This window comes from Canis aureus, chromosome 10, assembly GCF_053574225.1.
Source record: "Canis aureus isolate CA01 chromosome 10, VMU_Caureus_v.1.0, whole genome shotgun sequence".
Lineage (NCBI taxonomy): Eukaryota > Metazoa > Chordata > Mammalia > Carnivora > Canidae > Canis > Canis aureus.
This window is the reverse complement of record NC_135620.1, coordinates 4,202,275-4,220,462: the sequence shown is the minus strand read 5'-3', so window position 1 is coordinate 4,220,462 and position 18,188 is coordinate 4,202,275. Positions and strand designations below refer to the sequence as shown.

Genomic DNA, 18,188 nt, shown 5'->3' with positions numbered 1-18,188 from the left:
CTTCAACTCTGCAATGTGACATAGTAGAACAGCTGCCATCAAGCTGCTATTGTAGGCCGTAAATTTCAGTCAATGAGGATTTTTTTTTAAGATTTTATTTATTTATTCATGAGAGACACAGTGAGAGAGAGAGGCAGAGACACAGGCAGAGGGAGAAGCAGGCCCCATGCAGGGAGCCCGATGCAGGACTCGATCCCGGCACTCCGGGATCACACCATGAGCCCAAGATTCAACCACTGAGCCACCCAGGCGTCCCCAGTCAATGAGGATTTAAGTGTTATTTTTTAAATTCTCTAAACAGATCATTTAAAAGGGGAATAACAATTTCTTGGTACCCCCTTCACTAAGCTCTTTCCTACGCCAACAAATAAACAGGCTGGCTCCTCTGTTCAAACTTCCAAATGCTGTCATAGATCCGTGAATTTCCAACTCTGATCAATCTGTTCTTAGTGTACAGCATTTGGAAACCACACACAGCATCTCTGGTATATTATACAAGGATACAGAAGGGCACAGAAATCAAGAGTATTACTACTTTTCTGACAAGTTCCTAAGAACTTTCCAGGGCAGGTGGAGCCGGGGTAGAAGCCAGTGTGAACTGTGTGAAGGGGGTAGAGCCCCAGGCTTTGCACACATCCTTCCGGATGCTCTTGTGGCTGACAAGAGCTCAGGAGCTACACGTTTCCTGTTCCATTCTGGTTCTCTCACTCCCGTGCTCTGTCGCCAGCCTTTTCTCACCCACGTCCCAGAAGAACATGCCAATACAGTCTGCCAAGGCTTTGTTCTTTCCCTCCAGAATATTCCCAGACAACCGCCAACTTGAAATCTCCTCTCCCCATCTCTCTGGAGGCCCTGCCTGACATCAGCAAAAATCAAGAAGATAACAGGCGGCATGGGTGGGTCCGGGTGGGCTTGGGGACAATGGATCTGAGTTCACGGTGACCACAGCTATCTAGCTCTCCAGAAGCGGCAGCAGGCCCTATTTTAAACAACTTACATGCATTAACGTATGCAATCCTTGCCACAATCCTATGATGCGGAGACTCCTGAAACCCCATTTCACAGATGAAAATCTGAGGTACCAGGAGGATAAGTGGACGAGAGTCCAAGGTCACGGCGCTGGTGAGTGGTAGAATTTGAACCACAGAGTCTGGGTCCAGAGTCCAGGCACTTAATCACTGGGCCAGGCTGACTGTCAGCAAGTTCAACAGGAGGGAAGACTTTGCCCTTGTGTGCCTGGGGTGGAGGCAAGCCTCTGGTCAAGCTTAGACTCTGTCTACAGTCCCCTGCCGAGAGCCACACACGGGGCTGGCCAGCTGCCCCTGTGGTGGTCATCTCGTACTGATGCCCGCCCAGCTACGAATCCTTTGTGTCGTCTTCTGGGAACAGTACCCTGGGAACATTCCTTCTGGTAACTACCTTCCCCCAATCTCAGCGCACATGGTTCTGGAAGTATCAACCCACCCCCATCAGGGGCTCCTCCAGGTCTAAGAAGAGTCACATGACCCAGACCTGGCCAATCAATGCATCCCATCCTCCACGCATGGCAGTTAGTTCGGGGATACGCGTTAGGAGAGTTAGTCACTGCAAGGACCCTGAACACCAGATTGGCCCATCCCAGGACGTGCAGGATAGGACCACACAGCAGCTGACCGGGTGGCAGAGCCAGCCACATCCAGGGCTCTCAGGCCCCAAGGTGTTGGGTGCCAGCCCTGACCCATCCCTTAGGATGCTCCTGGGTTGTAGCTGTCAGGGCAGCGGGGGCCGGGTTGTAGCTTCATCTGTCACACAACAGGCTTGGGGGACACTGCTGCCAGAGCCCTTCCTGCAATGTTCTAGAATTGCTGCTCTGAGGGCAGTCTCCTCAACAGCCTGTGGGCTCCTGTCCTTCCAGCCTGACACCCCCAGGCCGCAAAACCATAGGCACTCACCACATGAGGCAGTTTAAATTAAAATTAAGTAAACATTTGGGGCACCTGGGTGGTGGCTCAGTAGTTGAGCGTCTGCCTTCATTCAGCTCAGGGTGTGATTCCGGGGTCTTGGGATCAAGTCTTGCATCGGGCTTTCTACAAGGAGCCTGCTTCTCCCTCTGCCTGTGTCTCTGCCTCTCTGTGTCTCTCATGAATTAATAAATAAAATCTTTTAAAAATAAAATAAACATTTTAAAATTCAGCTCCTTGGTGGTACTAGGCACCCACCCATCAAGAGCTCAGCAGCCACATGCAGCCAGTAGTGGCTGATGTATTAGCATGATATCATACACTTCTGCATCACAGAAAGCTCTGCTGGGCAGTGCTGCTCGGAGCACACTGGCAAAGCTTCTAGAAAGGCGAGCAGAACTGGGGAGAACGGGGAAGGAGAATTATTCTTCGTGAGTTATCTTTAGAAGCACTTGAACTTTTTTTTTAGCACATTAGACACAACCTCCTATTCAAAAATAACCACTTTTAAACTTTATACGTAACACTCTTAACGTAACACTCTTAACCTTTGAGCTCATTTTCAAACATTGAAAATATATAGGTAACAGAAGAAGAGAGTGTTGGAATACCCAAGGGGCATGGATGAGTCGAGGGTGTCTGAAGGCTGGAGTCCCCCACCCGCTGAGCTGAGGAGTGCAGAAGTGTCCCTTCGGGAAGGTGAATGATAAGGAGCAGCATGGGGGAGAGGGGCTCCCAGGGAAGCAGCCCCCTCCCCTCAGCTGTGATCCTCCTCCTCACCGACCTTAAGGTCCACATCCCTGTCACATCACTTCCTAGGGCTGCCACGACAAACCACCACAACTGAGATGGCTTAGAATGACACACACTTATTCTCTGTGGTTCTGGAGGCCAGCAGCCTGAAATTAAGGGGCCACCAGTGTTCCTTCTTGTGGTGCCAATGGAGCATCCCCTCCATACACCCTGTCCAGCTTCTGGATGGCTCTGGGTGATCCTTGGCGTTCCTGAGCTTGTAGATGCATCCTTCTTTTATTTATTTATTTTTTATTCATTCATTCATTCATTCATTCATGAGAGATAGAGGCAGAGACACAGGCAGAGGGAGAAGCAGGGTTCCTGTGGGGAGCCTGATGCGGGATCACACCCTAAGTCGAAGGCAGACACTCAACCAATGAGCCATCCAGAAACCCCCAGATGCATCCTTCTGATGTATGCCCCTGTCGTCCCAAGACCTTCTCCTCTGTGTGTTTGTGTCTCAAATCTATCCCTTTTGTCTCATCAGAACATTCATCATTGGACGTCGAGCCCACTCCAAATCCTGGATGAACTCATTCAATGCACTATACGGTTTAATACAGGATGATGAGGAGGAGAGCAAGGCTCAGGCCCCTCCCTTGCCCGAGGCCACAGGGCCCAGCCCTGCCAGTCCTCCCAGTAGCTCCGGCCAGAGGCCTGCCCTCTTCTCAGCTGCACAGCTCCCACTCAGGGCCCGCCTCACAATGGGCAACATACAGAAGAGTGTCTCCCTTCTCTGGCCTCGCTTATCTGTTTCATCAGATCTCCTAGGATCTGACAAAAGATCACACAGTCTCCAGGCTGTGAGAAGGAACTGGGTGGGCAAGGGGGGCATTGACAAGTCTCTCAAATCAGATGGGGCCCCACGCTAGTGAGGGCGGCTTACAGGTCCAGACTCCAAAAGTATGCAGGGTAGGAAGATCAGAGCCCCGGAGAAAGGCTTCCAGGGCTGGGGGGAGAAAAGGCCTCTGTCCTTTTTATGACAGGGAGAATGTTCCAGTCTCCAAGGTTTGCACCGATGAAGGTGTCTGGTCCAAAGGGCTCAAGTGAGTCCTCTGGCTTGAGCAGACAGGGTGAGAAAGAGCGAGTGTAGACATAGGTGTCCATCAGGGCCTGGCCACACTGACCATACTGGGCACAACCTCCCAGGGCAGCTGGATAGCAGCCATGAGTCCCTCGGACAAAAGCAGCACAGTGCTGACAGCCAGCAGGGCCCCCTCCAAGAGCAGAGGAGGTCACTGCCCTCCTCTAGGCAGAACTGGGGGGTTCTGACCAGCCTTTCTGTCCCTAGGGACCCTCTTGGGGCCTCTCTTGGTGGCTCAGGACTCAAGGGAAGGCAGGTGACAGGACTGCCTCTGGGGTCATGGGCTTTGACTTTCTCTATGACCTCAAAAAAGCCTCAGAGCCCACTCCAATATTGTTATCAATTTCAGATAAAGATCCTAATAGTAAGTGGCAGATTCATATTTCTTCAGGAGCTCTGCACCCCCTGCTCCCAACCACTACCTCCTCTTCCCTCTCCCCTCATCATCTCTATTTGGGCCTTTCAAATTTCCGGTCAGCAGTGCATAGCAGGAAACCCATTTCAATCACCATCCGGGTCACACACTACAAATATAAATAGCTCAAATGAAAACTTCAATCCAACATGTTTTCATTCCAGTCTATGGCTAGTTCAAAATTTCAAAATGCTGGCTGCCACACATAGCATGATTTCACATCCTACAAAAGCCTTGTGACCCCCACTTTAAAAAATACTTAGCCATATAACTCGCATGAACTGATCCATACAACACTCAGAAAGAGGAGGGGGGGAATACAAAAGGACACAAGAGGAATCATTCCTGTTCTATGCACTTTGCAGATCATCCAAAAGCTCATTTGTGGATCTGATGGGGTTTTTTCCCCCACTGAATCAAATGTCTGACTTCCTGATCTGCAAATGATGTTTCGTCCTTAGTTGTCATGTCCTTTTTCCTCCTGTTAAAATGCTGGAGATACTAGTAAAGACGAACTCAAGCTCAAAGGAAGAAAGACCCCCCCGGATGGTCCACAAGGTGCCCATAAAATCCTCTCCAGCCGGGGCCTTGGGGAGACTGACTTTTCACACCATGCAGTCGACCTCTGCAGAAAACCCCAGGCATCTCCCAATACATAGATGCTCATTTTCAAAGAACCTCGTGTCTCCACCAGCTGAAGTTGATTGGGAAAAGCCAACTTGGCTAGTGGATGGAGTGACAGCAAGGACAATGGCCGCAGGGCTCAGCTCCTGTGATCTCCACCTTGTCCTGCGGGTGGGAAGTCTAAGATGTATTGCTAATTTCAACTCATCCATGGGTACTACATGCTGTTCTATAAGGATAATTCTAACCCTGAAAATACCAGGGCAACACCACACATCTAAATTCTCAATGATGGTCTGTGCAAAGCTCCCATGAGGACGACCAGAAGACCTGATAGGACATGGGATTGGCCACACAGATTGGGAATCCAGAAATCCTGGTTATTCACAGCCATCCTGGTTATGCTACCAAAACCCAAGAGAGATAGGACTATGTGAACCATTCAGACCACGTTCCCATCTTCCTTCCTCTATCTCCACCAAAAGAAATGAAAACCAAAAAAGCCTATATTTACCAGATTACTCCTTCACACCCACCCCCCTTGTGTCTGAAATAGAGCTGGGGTCATGATGTCAATATGGTGAGGATGGTCCAGGCCTGTTTCTTTGGCTTTAAAATGTGATGGCTGTCACTTTCCTAGTGTCTAAGCCTTCATTATAAGCCATTCCTAATAGTTTCTTAGCTGCTACCCTGACATCACCATCCTCATCAAACCAGGTCAGTGAACCTTGCTAGAATCCTTGACTGGTGAGCTGGTCAAGGAAGACAAAGGAAGAAAGACCCCCCTGGATGGTCCACAAGGTGCAAGAGACAGCCTGAAACCCAATGAGAACCTCTTGACCACGTCTTCAGCAGTTCTGAGCAGACAGAAGAGAGGAGGCTGGGCCTTGGGAAGTCAGGAACCAGCAAGGATCCAACAGCCACTTACCTGGTGGGCAGATGCATGCTGTCGGTGCTTCCCGAACTGTCCGGTGCTTGGCCAGTCCTTCCAACTTCTGAACCAGAAAGAAAACAGAGGGGGGGCGGAAAAAAAGCATGAGTTTGAGGGTGGAGAGGGGTAAAAGTGGAAAAATCAGCAAACACCAATGTATTGGAAAGATCTACACCAGGGGTGGCATTGCCCAGCACATTTTTTACAAGGTCCTTAAACATTACAGGAAATTTTAGGATGAGAAGAGAAGCAAAAATAAATGTGCAACAGTCACTTGGGAGTCCCTGGAAAGAAGGCACCAGGTTTCTGCATTGTTACAACATTTTTCAAATAGGAATCCAGAAAAGCCAAAGTGACTGTGCAGTCTGCATGAAAAGGGGAGGGCACAGCAGAGGAAAGCTGGCCCTTGGCAGCCAGCCCTTGGTCTTCAGATAGGATCCAAACCCAGGCAGCCCCAGGTCCCCCTCACTGCAGCCCCCACCCCACCCTGCAGCTTGTGGGCCTCAGACCCCAGACCCAGGCCTAATCCACCCTGAGGACATCTTTCTTCCTTCTTATCAGCAGGGATCCTTGGCCTAGAAAATTTGGCTGAGTACAGTTTAACAAGAATCTCTACACATGCCTGGCCCTGTGCTAGATTTGGGTGAAGGGAAAAGAATTACTCCAGAAATAGGGTCAAATATCCCAGCTCCGCTACTATGCTAACTCGCAGCACAGCTCTGGCATAATCATCCCCTGATGTGCCAGCTCGAATAAACGGAGAGGCCCGAATCACTGTCCCTGCCTTGCACGCAGGGAACAAGCTTGGGGAAAAAAAAAATAAGAAATGAGTCCTCCAAATTCAAATCCAGGTTTAGGAGAGTGAAATGAGGGGTCCATGATCCCAAAACTAGCCAAGACTTGAGTCCTAACAAGAAAAAGTAAAGTATTAATGTTTTCCTAGGAAGCAAACAAATAATAATAATGATAAAAATCCCCCTAAAAGCAAAACAAAGCAAATCCCAACCAGGAGAATTGGAATGACAAAATGTGATACCACCACCAGAAAATTAAAATATAAAAATGTTATTTTTCTTGAGGGACCCCTGGGGGGCCCAGTGGGTCAAGTGTCTGACTCTTGGTTTCAGCTCAGGTCGTGCTCTCGGGGTCGTAACATGGAGCCCCATGTAGGCACAGAGTCTGCCTGAGAGTCTCTCTCTCCCTCTGCTCCTCCCACTCATGCTCATTCCCTCTCTCTAAAAATAAATACATAAATCTTTTTTAAAAATACAGTCTTTCCTCATAAAAATAAATAAATGAATAAAGACATAAAATTTTAAAATAGCTTGGAAAATGGTACAGCAAGCAAATAAAACCATCATTAACTTTTTTTTTACATAATCTTTGTACCCACAGTGGGACTTGAACTCAAAACCCTGAGATCAAGAGTCATATGCTCTATTGACTGAGCCAGCCAGGTGCCCCCAAAACATTATTTTAAAGTGCTGCTTTGGAGGGGGTGAGAAGAGCACCCCCAGTTTTGAGTGCCTGACCACCAAGCCTACAATTTTCACAGGAGGTGGCATTCCGGCCAAGCCCTGTCTGCCTCTGGCTGGGGCAGCCCAGGACCAGAAGCTCTGGCCACCTGCAAAGCACTTCCAAGGTCCACCTCCGCTCCTGCCAGACTCATCCTCATTTTACCAATAAGTCACAGAGGCTGGTACCCACCAGAGATGGGGTAAAGGTTTGCAAGTTTTGGGGGAACACAGGGGTGTGTGATTATGCACCCCCCCCCATCGTGGTGGAGGCTGCATGGTAGGAGTTCCAGGATAGGCAGGCAGGGGGTGCAAGGGTACTGCCTTGAGGTGCCCTAACTTATCCATCTTAACTGCACCTCCCCAGCTTCCCCAAAGCCTCAACTTGCCCTAGAAATCAGAACCTGGCTAGGCTTCTGGACCCAGGCTCCCAGATCCCAACAGGGCCCCTACCTGCCACTCGCTCCTACTCTGATCCACCTCGCCCAGAGCAACCCTAGAAGCATCCAGAGCCAGCCCCAGCCTCCAGAGCACCCCCTGCCCCCACCCAGCATCATCCCTAGCTGGGCCGGCCTTGTTGCCCTGGGCCCTGGCACACTGCAGTGGCTACCAGCTACCGACCAGGGTCACCGAACCAGAACCCCAGAGCGGCCCCGGGTATGTGGATACAGGCTCCAGCACGATCTCCTGAACTCACTCCCCCGACCCCCTCCCCCCCATTGTATCTGTGGATACTATTACAGATTGCAAAATTTACACAGCAAACGAATCCAGCCTTCTGGGTTAAGCCAGTCAATTTGTGCGAGACACTCTCATCTGTTTTTATCATTGCTAGACGGGCCAGAAGCCCACTCACTTCCTTGTTTTAAACAAAGGCATTTTCATGCTTAAAAAAAAAAATTCGCTTTTCACAGCCCACCGCATCTGGGCCGCTCTCCTGAAAGGGAGGGAGGGAGGCTTTATCAAATACTAATAGGAAGTACAACCATTTCCAAGCAGCTCTTACTGTAAAATAAAAAACTAGAGAGGACACTATTGAGGTGGGTGGTGGGGGCAGGAAGGCACCTTATTGTGAATGCTGGTAGGTGGGGTCATGACACAATGGGATCAAGGTTTTGTTGGGTCACTTATTCTGACTCCATCTACGCGTGTGTTTCTCTGGATCATAAGGGTGAATCTGCAATTTTATCTGCTAGCGCCCTGCCCTCCGTTCCCCCCATGCCTCCTCCCCAACTTTGTGTGGGTTTGAAATGTCCCCTGCCGTGAACACGAAGTGAAATGTTTGAATGAGAAACCCAATCCCACCATCTTTATTTCCACGCTTTGCTTTCTCTTTTTGAAATCTAAGAAAATATTCTTTTGTGTCCAGGTTTGTAAAAATGATTTAAAGGCCCCAACATTTTTCCGCATTCAATTATCTGGCAGCACCCTGAGCATCTGCAAACAATATGGTCCCGGTTTTACATATGCAAACAAGTCCTAACTCCAAAAGTAAATAAAGGAGGAGTCTTGAAGAAAAGTCCCTGAGATGGTGGGGAGCTTGGTTCCCTCCAGTGGGAACCTAGGAGGACTTGAAATTGGGGGAGGTGGAGGGACCACTCCTCAGGGAAAATCACAGTTCTCAGAAAAGCTACACTGTTAGATAATAAATTTATTTATTTATTAAAGATTTTATTTATTTATCTGAGAGGAAGACAGAGATAGCGAGAGAGAGCACAAGCAGGGAAGAGAGGGAGAAGCAGGCTCCCCACTGAGCAGGAAGCCTGAACTGGGGCTCCATCCCAGGACCCTGGATCATGAACTGAGCTGAAAGCAGATGCTTAACCACTGAGGCACCCAGGGGCTCCAAATGATAAATTTATTAATGACCTTGGGAGCACTAGTCTAGGGCGCTTGGACAGATGTTTGATCACAGCCTTGAACGGTTGCATTTTGATGAAAATATAAATTAATATACATAGAGGGATGTCACGGTTTATTTCTGGAAAATGCTGCAAATAAAGCCACAAAGACATGCCTTATCCTCTTTGACAGAAGATTCCTGCTCTAGGGAATAAATCTTAAGAAAATAAGAATTAGCAGGAGCAGAGAACCATACTGATGAACTTGCGCCCCAAAACAGTGGGGGTGGTTTAGAGAAGGGTGGTGAACCCCCCTCTATTTCATGAAATATCAGGTAATAGGAAGGAGAAAGAAAAGGTTTATGGTACCATAAATAAAAGACCAACATCTGTATAAAAATTCAGGCATGAGGTGGCAGCAGCTACCAAAACATGAACCCCCTTGGGTGCCAGGATTATGGCAATTTACTTCTTCTTTTTTTTTTCCGCTATTTTAAAAAATTTATTTAAATTCAATTAATTAACATATAATGTATTATTAGTTTCAGAGGTAGAGGACGGTGGTGCATCAGTTGCATACAACACCCAGTGCTCTTCACATCTTGTACCCTCCTTACGCCTGTCCCCCAGTTACCCCTCCCCCACCCCCAACCCCCACCCAGCGACCCTCAGTTTGTTTCCCAGGGTTAAAAGTCTCTTTTGGGGAACCCTGGGTGGCGCAGCGGTTTAGCGCCTGCCTTTGGCCCAGGGCGCGATCCTGGAGACCCTGGATCGAGTCCCACGTCAGGCTCCCAGTGCGGTGCGTGGAGCCTGCTTCTCCCTCTGCCTGTGTCTCTGCCTCTCTCTGTCTCTCTCTCTGTGTGACTATCATAAAAAAAAAAAAAAAAAAGTCTCTTTTGGTTTGTCTTTCTCTCTCTCTGATTTCATTTAATTTTATTTTTCCCTCCCTTCCCTTATGCTTTAGAAGTCCTCCCTGTATTGTCACACCATCTTCTCAGTTAAAAAAACAAAAACAAAACCCTGAAAGTAGAAGAAAAACCAAAATGAAGCCCTGCCATCTCCTTGCCCAGGACACCGTGTGAATGACAGGTGATTCTATCCCCTCAGGGAGCTGCACTTCCAGGACCACGCCTGCTAATAGTACTCATCTGAAGCCCCAAAGGACCCTCTCTGCTCCAGCCACAAATCCTCTGCCCTCCCTCTGCTCCCACAGGGAAGGGCTCCTGGGTGCGTGGGCACTGCCACCAGCAGCCCAAGAGGGCAGCAGGATCTAGCCTCTGACATTCTTTTTTTTCATACCTCAGATGAGGAGGATGACAAATACAAAGTATTATTTCTGAGTTACTGATTACTTATAACAGGCCAGGCACTGTGCCAACCGCTGTTACCTCATCTAGCCCTGCCAATACACCCCCGAGGCTGGGCCGATCATTAAGCCCATTTACAGATGAGAAAACTGACACTACAGAGGGTCATGTAAGCAGCAGAGTGGGACCCAAATCCTGGTGTCAACCAACTCCAATCACAAATCAAGACAACCTCCGCTTACAAGCAATCTTCATATCTAAAAACAAGCAATCCGGGCAGCCCTGGTGGCGCAGTGGTTTAGCGCCGCCTGCAGCCCAGGGCATGATCCTGGAGACCTGGGATCGAGTCCCAGGTCGGGCTCCCGGCATGGTGCCTGCTTCTCCCTCTGCCTGTGTCTCTGCCTCTCTCTCTCTAGCTGTGTCCCTATGAATATATAAATAAAATCTTTAAAAATAAATAAATAAATAAATAAATAAAAAATCCAAAAGTTGCAATGCACAGCTGGCCCCTACAAAATGAAAAGGGTTGCTGGAGGTTGAAGAGTATGAGGCACAAAGTTGAAGGAACCACAGGAGAAAATGTGAGTTCTGACAGAACTGTTTGGAATGGCACTGAGGGGCTGCACACATGCTTTTGAGTCTATGCTTTTGTCAAAAACAGTAAGACTGGGGGCGCCTGGGGGGCTCAGTCAGTGAAGCATCTGCCTTCAGCTCAGGTCATGATCTCAGGGTCCTGGGGTCGAGTCCTGCTCTGCCTACTTGTGCACTCTCTCTCTGTCAAACAAATAAAATCTTAAAAAAAGAAAGAAAGAAAGAAAGAAAAACAGTAAGGCTGTACGTCACCAAAAATGAACTTTAATGGATACAATTAAAAAAAAAAAATCAACGAGGATGTCAGAGAATCCCTGGACGAAATGTAGGCTGTGACAAATGAATCTAACCATGTTAAAACTGTTCAACATAATCTTACTGCAAGTGGTGGGGAAAAGCATGTACCTGACCTAAGCAGCTTTACAAAACTAGTGTTTTGGTTGAGGACTATCAGGCTGAACACAAAAGGAACCATATAGAAATGCTGTACTGCAGGAGGTAAAGTCGTTTCTCACAGGAGTACAGGTTAGCAATTTTGAAAGTACTTTACATACATGTTAGGGTTGAACAGGTACGCAAATAAGTTATAGCTGATGAGAGCCAGGCTTCTCCCTTGACGGGGCTCAGGGTGAACCAGCCAGCCTCCTTCGCGGTGCAGCTGAATGGTGCTCGGGGTGTGATCGACGCTAGAGTACACATGCCCTTGGGTGCAGCGGAGGAGTGCTACGTCTCTGAGCTGGACAGTGGTGAGCTGCCCCAGCCTTGCCCACCCTGTGAGGCCCTTCCAGGAAAGATGTTCTAAACACACAACGGGACAAAGATGGAATGAATCGTGTAGTGCTGCGTCAGTCAGACACCACTATGAGGTCACAACTAACGTACACAGGAAGAGACATACAGAAATAATCATGGGTATGTGCACATAGGGGAGTGACTATTCATGCATATTTATGCTTGCGGTCTGCGGACAAGGCCTATAACCAATGACATCCTGGAAGCAGCAAGCACACCCAGCACCAGAATCTTGGTTTCTAAATACCATTCTCCAAGAAAAGGAACCAGGGCTCCTTGGAGAAATGGCTGATTCTAGGCCCAGGGCAGGAAATATATAAGAGGGAGTACCTTGCAGTGACAGAAAGTAAGGAAGTTCTTTTTGCAAAAAGGAGGTAAGGGAAGAATATGTCAAAGAAACACAAAACCAACCCAAAAGGGCTCAGAATAGCCAAAGCTTAAACAACTGAGGCAATAAAATAAATAATGCAGTATGGGATTATAACCCAAAGAATAAGTTAGAAACCCAGAAGTCCATACTGATATAAATGACTGAATAAATAAGTGGGAAGAAAAGAGAAATATTCCCTATAGAAGAATGTCCAATAATAAATGTAAATAACTGCCCTCTCCAGGAGGTGCAGCTAGATTCCCTTCTTCTTGAGTAAAGGCTAGACTTACTTCCTAAAAGCAGAGAAAGGAAAAATAGTGACTCTATAATGTGGAAACCGGGAAGATACTACTTTAACCAAGTGATCAAGGTTAATGTTACTCATGACGGGTTATGTGACATAACAGACCCCTGACACAATGCCATAACAATGGCAATCCACCTTAGTGCTATGCTTCCCAAGCCCTTGTAACCCAGTCTAGTCACCAGAGCAGCCCAAACTGAGGGACATTCTAAAAAATACCTGGCCAGGCCTTCCAAAAATTGTCAAAGTCATAAAAAACAAGGAAAGACTGAGAAACTGTCACAGATCAGAGACCAAGAAGACATGACAACAGAACACAATGTGGTGTCCTAGGTGGAATTCTGGAATAAGAAAGGGACTTTAGAGGGAAAACTAGGGAGATTTGAATAAAGTCTGGAGTTCACTTTTTATTTTTTAGATTTATTATTATTATTATTCATGAGAGACTCTGAGAGAGAGGCAGAAACACAGGCAGAGGTAGAAGCAGGCTCCCTGTGGGGATCCTGATGTGAGACTCGATCCCAGGACCCCAGGATCATGTCCCGAGCCGAAGGCAGACACTCAACCACTGAGCCACCCAGGCATCCCTGGAGTTTACTTTTTAAAAATGGGTAAGAAAGAAATCACAAAGTCCCTTAATACCCACTAAGATACAGCTTTGCTATTTGCTATAACACATCTATTTTTTTAATTAAGGTGAAATTCACACAGCAAAGAAGTGAACAGTTGGTGGCTTGCGCAACCACCCCTTTATCTAGCTCCCTCTATCTAGTTCCAAAACATTATCATGACTCCAAAAGGAAATCCTGTACCCACTAAGCAGCTGCTCCCTATTCCTCCCTCTGAGTCCCTGGCAGCCACCAATCTTTCTGTCTCTATGGATTCATGTATTCTGAAACAGAATTACATAATGTATCACCTTTCATATCTGGTTTCTTTCACATAGTGTAATGGAGATTCATCTATTCTGTAGCACACATCAGGATCTCATTCCTTTTAATGGCTGAATAAAACTGCATCGTGTGTCTATACCACAACTGGTTTATCCATTCACCTGCTGAACATTTGGCAGGAACACCTGCTGTGTCCACCTTTTGGCTATTGTGAACAGGTCAGTTGTGAACACAAGTGTATGTATTTGTTGGTGTACCTGTTTTCAGTTCTTCTGGGTATAGGGGTCGAATTGTTGGGTCATAGGTAAGTCCACATATTATGTTTTGAGTACCCACAAAACTTCTCCACAGTGGCTGAGCCAATTTATATTCCCACCAGCAATGTATGAAGGTTCCAATTTCTTCCCATCTTCATCAACAGACCCTAGTGGGTGCAGAATGGTATCTCATTGTGATTTTTGATCTATACATCCCTAATGACTAATGATGTTGAGCATCTTTTCATCTGCTTGCTAATCATTTGCATATTTTGTTTGAAGAAATGTCTGTTCAAGTCTTTTGCCCATTTTTACTTTGAGTCCTTTGTCTTTTTGTTGTTGAGCTATAAGAATTCTTTATGTTTTCTGGATACTACATCCTTATCAGATATATGATTTGCAAATATTTTCTCATATGAAAGATCTATTGTTGTTGAAGATTCTAACCATCTCCAACCAAGACACAATATAGCTGTATTAAAATCATCTTAAGGGATGCCTGGGTGGCTCAGTGGTTGAGCATCTGCCTTCAGCTCAGAGTGAGATCCTGGAGTCCCGGAATCGAGTCCCACATCAGGCTCTTTGTGCCTGCTTCTCCCTCTGCCTGGGTCTCTGTGCCTCTTTCTCTCTGTCATGAATAAATAAACAAAAACTTTAAAAATAAATAAATAACAATAAAATCATCTTAAAAATTAGAGGTGGTGGGGGCCCCTGGGTAGCTCAGTTGGTTAAGCATCTACCTTTGGATCAAGGTCCTGGGATCAAGCCCCACATTGGACTCTCCACTCAGTGGAGAGCCTGCTTCTCCCTCTGCCACTCACTCTCCCTGCTTGTGCACACATTATCTCTCCCTCTCACTCTCTCTCTCTCTCTAATAAGTAAATAAATAACTAAATCTTAAGAAAAATTGGAGGTGGTGGGAATGGACCCATGGCTTCATGGTGGTCCTCACATTACTCTTGGTTGAGATCTTGCTAGATTAGTAGTGGGATATTGTTACTAAGGAATCTGACCTGGTCCTTTTTAGTTGGTAGTAATTGTATTAGTTTTCTTTTTCTTTCTTTTTTTTAATGTATTAGTTTTCAATTGCTGTGTGACAAATTGTCACAAAATCAGCAGAATAAACAGCACATATTTACTATGGTTTCCATGGTCAAAGGTCTGGATATAGACAAGTTTGGTTCTCTGCTCATGGTTTCCTGAGGCTGAAATCAACGCACTAGCTAGGTGTTTCTTTCCGGAATTCGGGGTCTTCTTTCAAGCTCACGTGCTTCCTTGTTCTCTGTGAGCCCCAATCTCTTGCTGGCTGCCAGACAGAGGCTGCTCTAAAGGTCACACACAGTTCCCTGACATATGGCCCCCTCCACACACCCTCCCATGCTTCAGATCCCTCTGACTTCAGGAAGGGCCCAGTCCCTTCTAAGGACTCACCGGCTTATGTAAGGCCCATCAACAATAAGCGTTGTAATGAACTCAGTCAACTGATTGGTAACTCAGTCATGGGAGTGATCCCATCATAATCACAGGATCTGCCTACACTCAAGGGGAGGGGATCACACAAAGTATGTACACCAAGCAGTTGGAATCCTGAGAGTTGTCCTAGAACTCTGCCTACTAGAAAAAGGTATCAGAATTAATTTCTAACTTTTGATGACTGTGCTACATTTAGGTACATATGTAAGTATGTTTTCCTATAAATCTAAAAATTGGGGATGCCTGGGTGGCTCAGTGGCTGAACGTCTGCCTTCAGCTCAGGGTGTTATCCCAGATCCCAGGTCTGGGGATTGAGTCCCCCATGGGGCTCCCTGCAAGGAGTCTGTTTCTCCCTCTGCCTGTGTCTCTGCCTTTCTCTCTGTCTCTCATGAATAAATAAATAAAATCCTTAAAAATAAATAAATAAATCTAAAATTATTCCAAAAAATTTTAAAAGCTGCATCTTCAATTTCTACTTCTGGGCAAGGTAGAGTAGCAGCAACTATATTTATCCTCCTGCATAAAACAACACCACCAAAAACTAAAACAAAACAAAACAAAATCTGCAAATAAAACATAGGAGACACAGGTTTTGAAGACATTGATACCAAGCAGGAAAGGAGAGTGATCTCAGACAGAGAACAACAGCTCCAGCTTCCTGGCTGGGGAGAGTTTCTAGGCTGTGGCACAGGGCAGGGAAACAGACATGGGGCCTGGCAGCCTTCTGAGGTTGAAGAGATGGAGTTGGAATGTCTACAAGAGCCAAACTATGGGAAGAGTTCAGCTGTCCATCGACAGATGAATGGATAAAGAAGAGGTGATATGGAGATATATATATATATATATATATATATATATATATATATATATGCACACATAATGGAATACTACTCAGCCATCAGAAAAATGAAATCTTACCATTTGTAACAACAAGGATACATGGATAGAACTAGAGGGCATTATGCTAAGTGAAATAAAACAATTATATTATTTCACCCATATGTGGAATTTAAGAAACAAAACAAAGGATCAAAGGGGAAGGGAGGGAAAAATAAAACAAGACAAAATCAGAGAGCGAGACAAACCATAAGAGACACTTAACTCTAGGAAACAACCAATGGTTGCTGGAGGGGAGGTGGGTGGGGGATGGGATAACTGGTGATGGGCATTAAGGAGGGCACGTGATGTAATGCACACTGGGAGTTACATACAACTGATGAATCACTGAACTCTACCTCTGAAACTAATACACTGTATGTTAGTTAACTGAATTTAAATAAAATAAAAAAATTTTTAAAAAGAGATGGACCTAGGAGTCCAGGGATGCCAGGCAGCTGGGGCTGCAGAGCAAAGGACTTCAGAGAACCAGAGCTCTGTGAGGGTTCTTTGCAGATGTCCTATGGAGCACTGAATAGCACATGTGGGAGGCAATGACCCAGCCCAGGGGAAGAACCACCCAAAGGATGCAGAGAACAGAATCTAGCTCTTACACAGGGCCAGGAAGGGTGCCCATTCCCACGGCCAGATAGTTAAAACCTTCATTCACACTCATAAATCACTGAGTAGAGCACCAAGAAGGGTCTTGCCTCAGACACAGGGAGTAATCAGTCCTAGACTACACATGACTCTGGTCCCACATAATGGATCCTAAAAACAATACCCAAAGGATCCAGCTATTTCCAAACAACTCTAATACAACAAAGCTCGTGAAAATCTACAGAAATGAGGTAAAATTCATAATGTCCAATGTCTAATAAGAAATTACCAGCAGGAAAACAGGCCCCATAATAAGCAAGAAAATCAATGCACTGAAAGACCAACAACTGCACAGATGTTAGTATCAGCCCCCATGGACCATAAAACAAGGACCGTAACTACATGGTACACGTTCAGGGAGTTCCGTAGTGGTGTCAAAGCTACTAAAATACCTACACTGAAATTCCAGAGTGAAAAATACTACATCTGAAGTGAAACACAGGGCAGAGGGGAATGATGAAGATTAGACACTGCAGAAGAGAAGATTAGTGAACTGAAGATGGCAGTAAAAATTATCCAAAATGAACACAAAGGAAAGAATGAAAAAGAAAAGAAGAAAAAGAAAAGCATGAGTGAACTTTGGATCTTCAAGTGCATATATAGGTAGAACCTCCAAATTGGGGGACAGAGAGAGAAGAGAGCAAAAAATGTGAAGCAATGAGGTTCAAAGGTTGTTTTTTTTTTTTTAAGCTTTTCTTTATTCATGAGAGACACAGAGAGAGAGAGGCAGAGACATAGGCAGAGGGAGAAGCAGACTCCCTGTGGGGAGCCGATGCAGGACTCAATCCCAGGATCCCCAGATCGACCTGAGCTGAAGGCAGATGCTCCACCTGAGTCATCCAGGTGTCCCGAACACTGTTCAAAGTTTGACTTGAACTATAAACCCACAGATCCAAGAATCTCAGGAGAACTCAAGCACAATAAACATAACAAAAATCACACTAAGGCATATCACCTTTGAATTGCTTAAAACCAGCAATCAAGAGAGAATGTTAAAAGAAGCCAGAGTGAAAAGGACATATTACATGGATAAATTGAACTCTCATTCGATTTATGTTGCTGGTGGGAATGTAAAATGATACAGTGGCTTTGCACTACAGCTGGGCAGCTTCTTTAAAAGCTAATCACACACCTATCAGACAATCAACCATTTCATTCCAAGGTATGAATGTCCAAGAGACACGAAAGCATGTGTCCATACAAAGACCTGTACACAAATGTTAACGGCGGCTTTATTTGTACTCACCCCAAAATGGAAGCAACCCAAATGTCCATAAACAGGTGAGGGGATAAACAAACGCTGGCCTCTCTATTTGATGAAACAACACTTGGTAATGGAAAAGAATGAACTGGGAAGCCTGGGTGACCCAGTGGTTTAGCGCCGCCTTTAGCCCAGGGCGTGATCCTGGAGACCCAGGATCGAGTCCCACAATGGGCTCCCTGCATCATGGACCCTGCTTCTCCCTCTGCCTGTGTCTCTGCCTCTCTCTCTCTCTCTCTCTCAATAAATAAATAAAATCT

The 18,188-nt window shown here is 46.2% G+C and overlaps 1 protein-coding gene across 1 annotated transcript in view; it reads right to left on the bottom strand.

Annotated features, from left to right (window-relative positions):
• Positions 1–18,188, bottom strand: part of COL23A1 (collagen type XXIII alpha 1 chain) — a 322,070-nt gene that overhangs the window by 291,973 nt on the left and 11,909 nt on the right. The window contains exon 2 of the mRNA XM_077911224.1: positions 5,787–5,853. Within this exon, the coding sequence (XP_077767350.1) occupies positions 5,787–5,853 (67 nt within the window). The remainder of the gene's footprint in view (positions 1–5,786; positions 5,854–18,188) is intronic.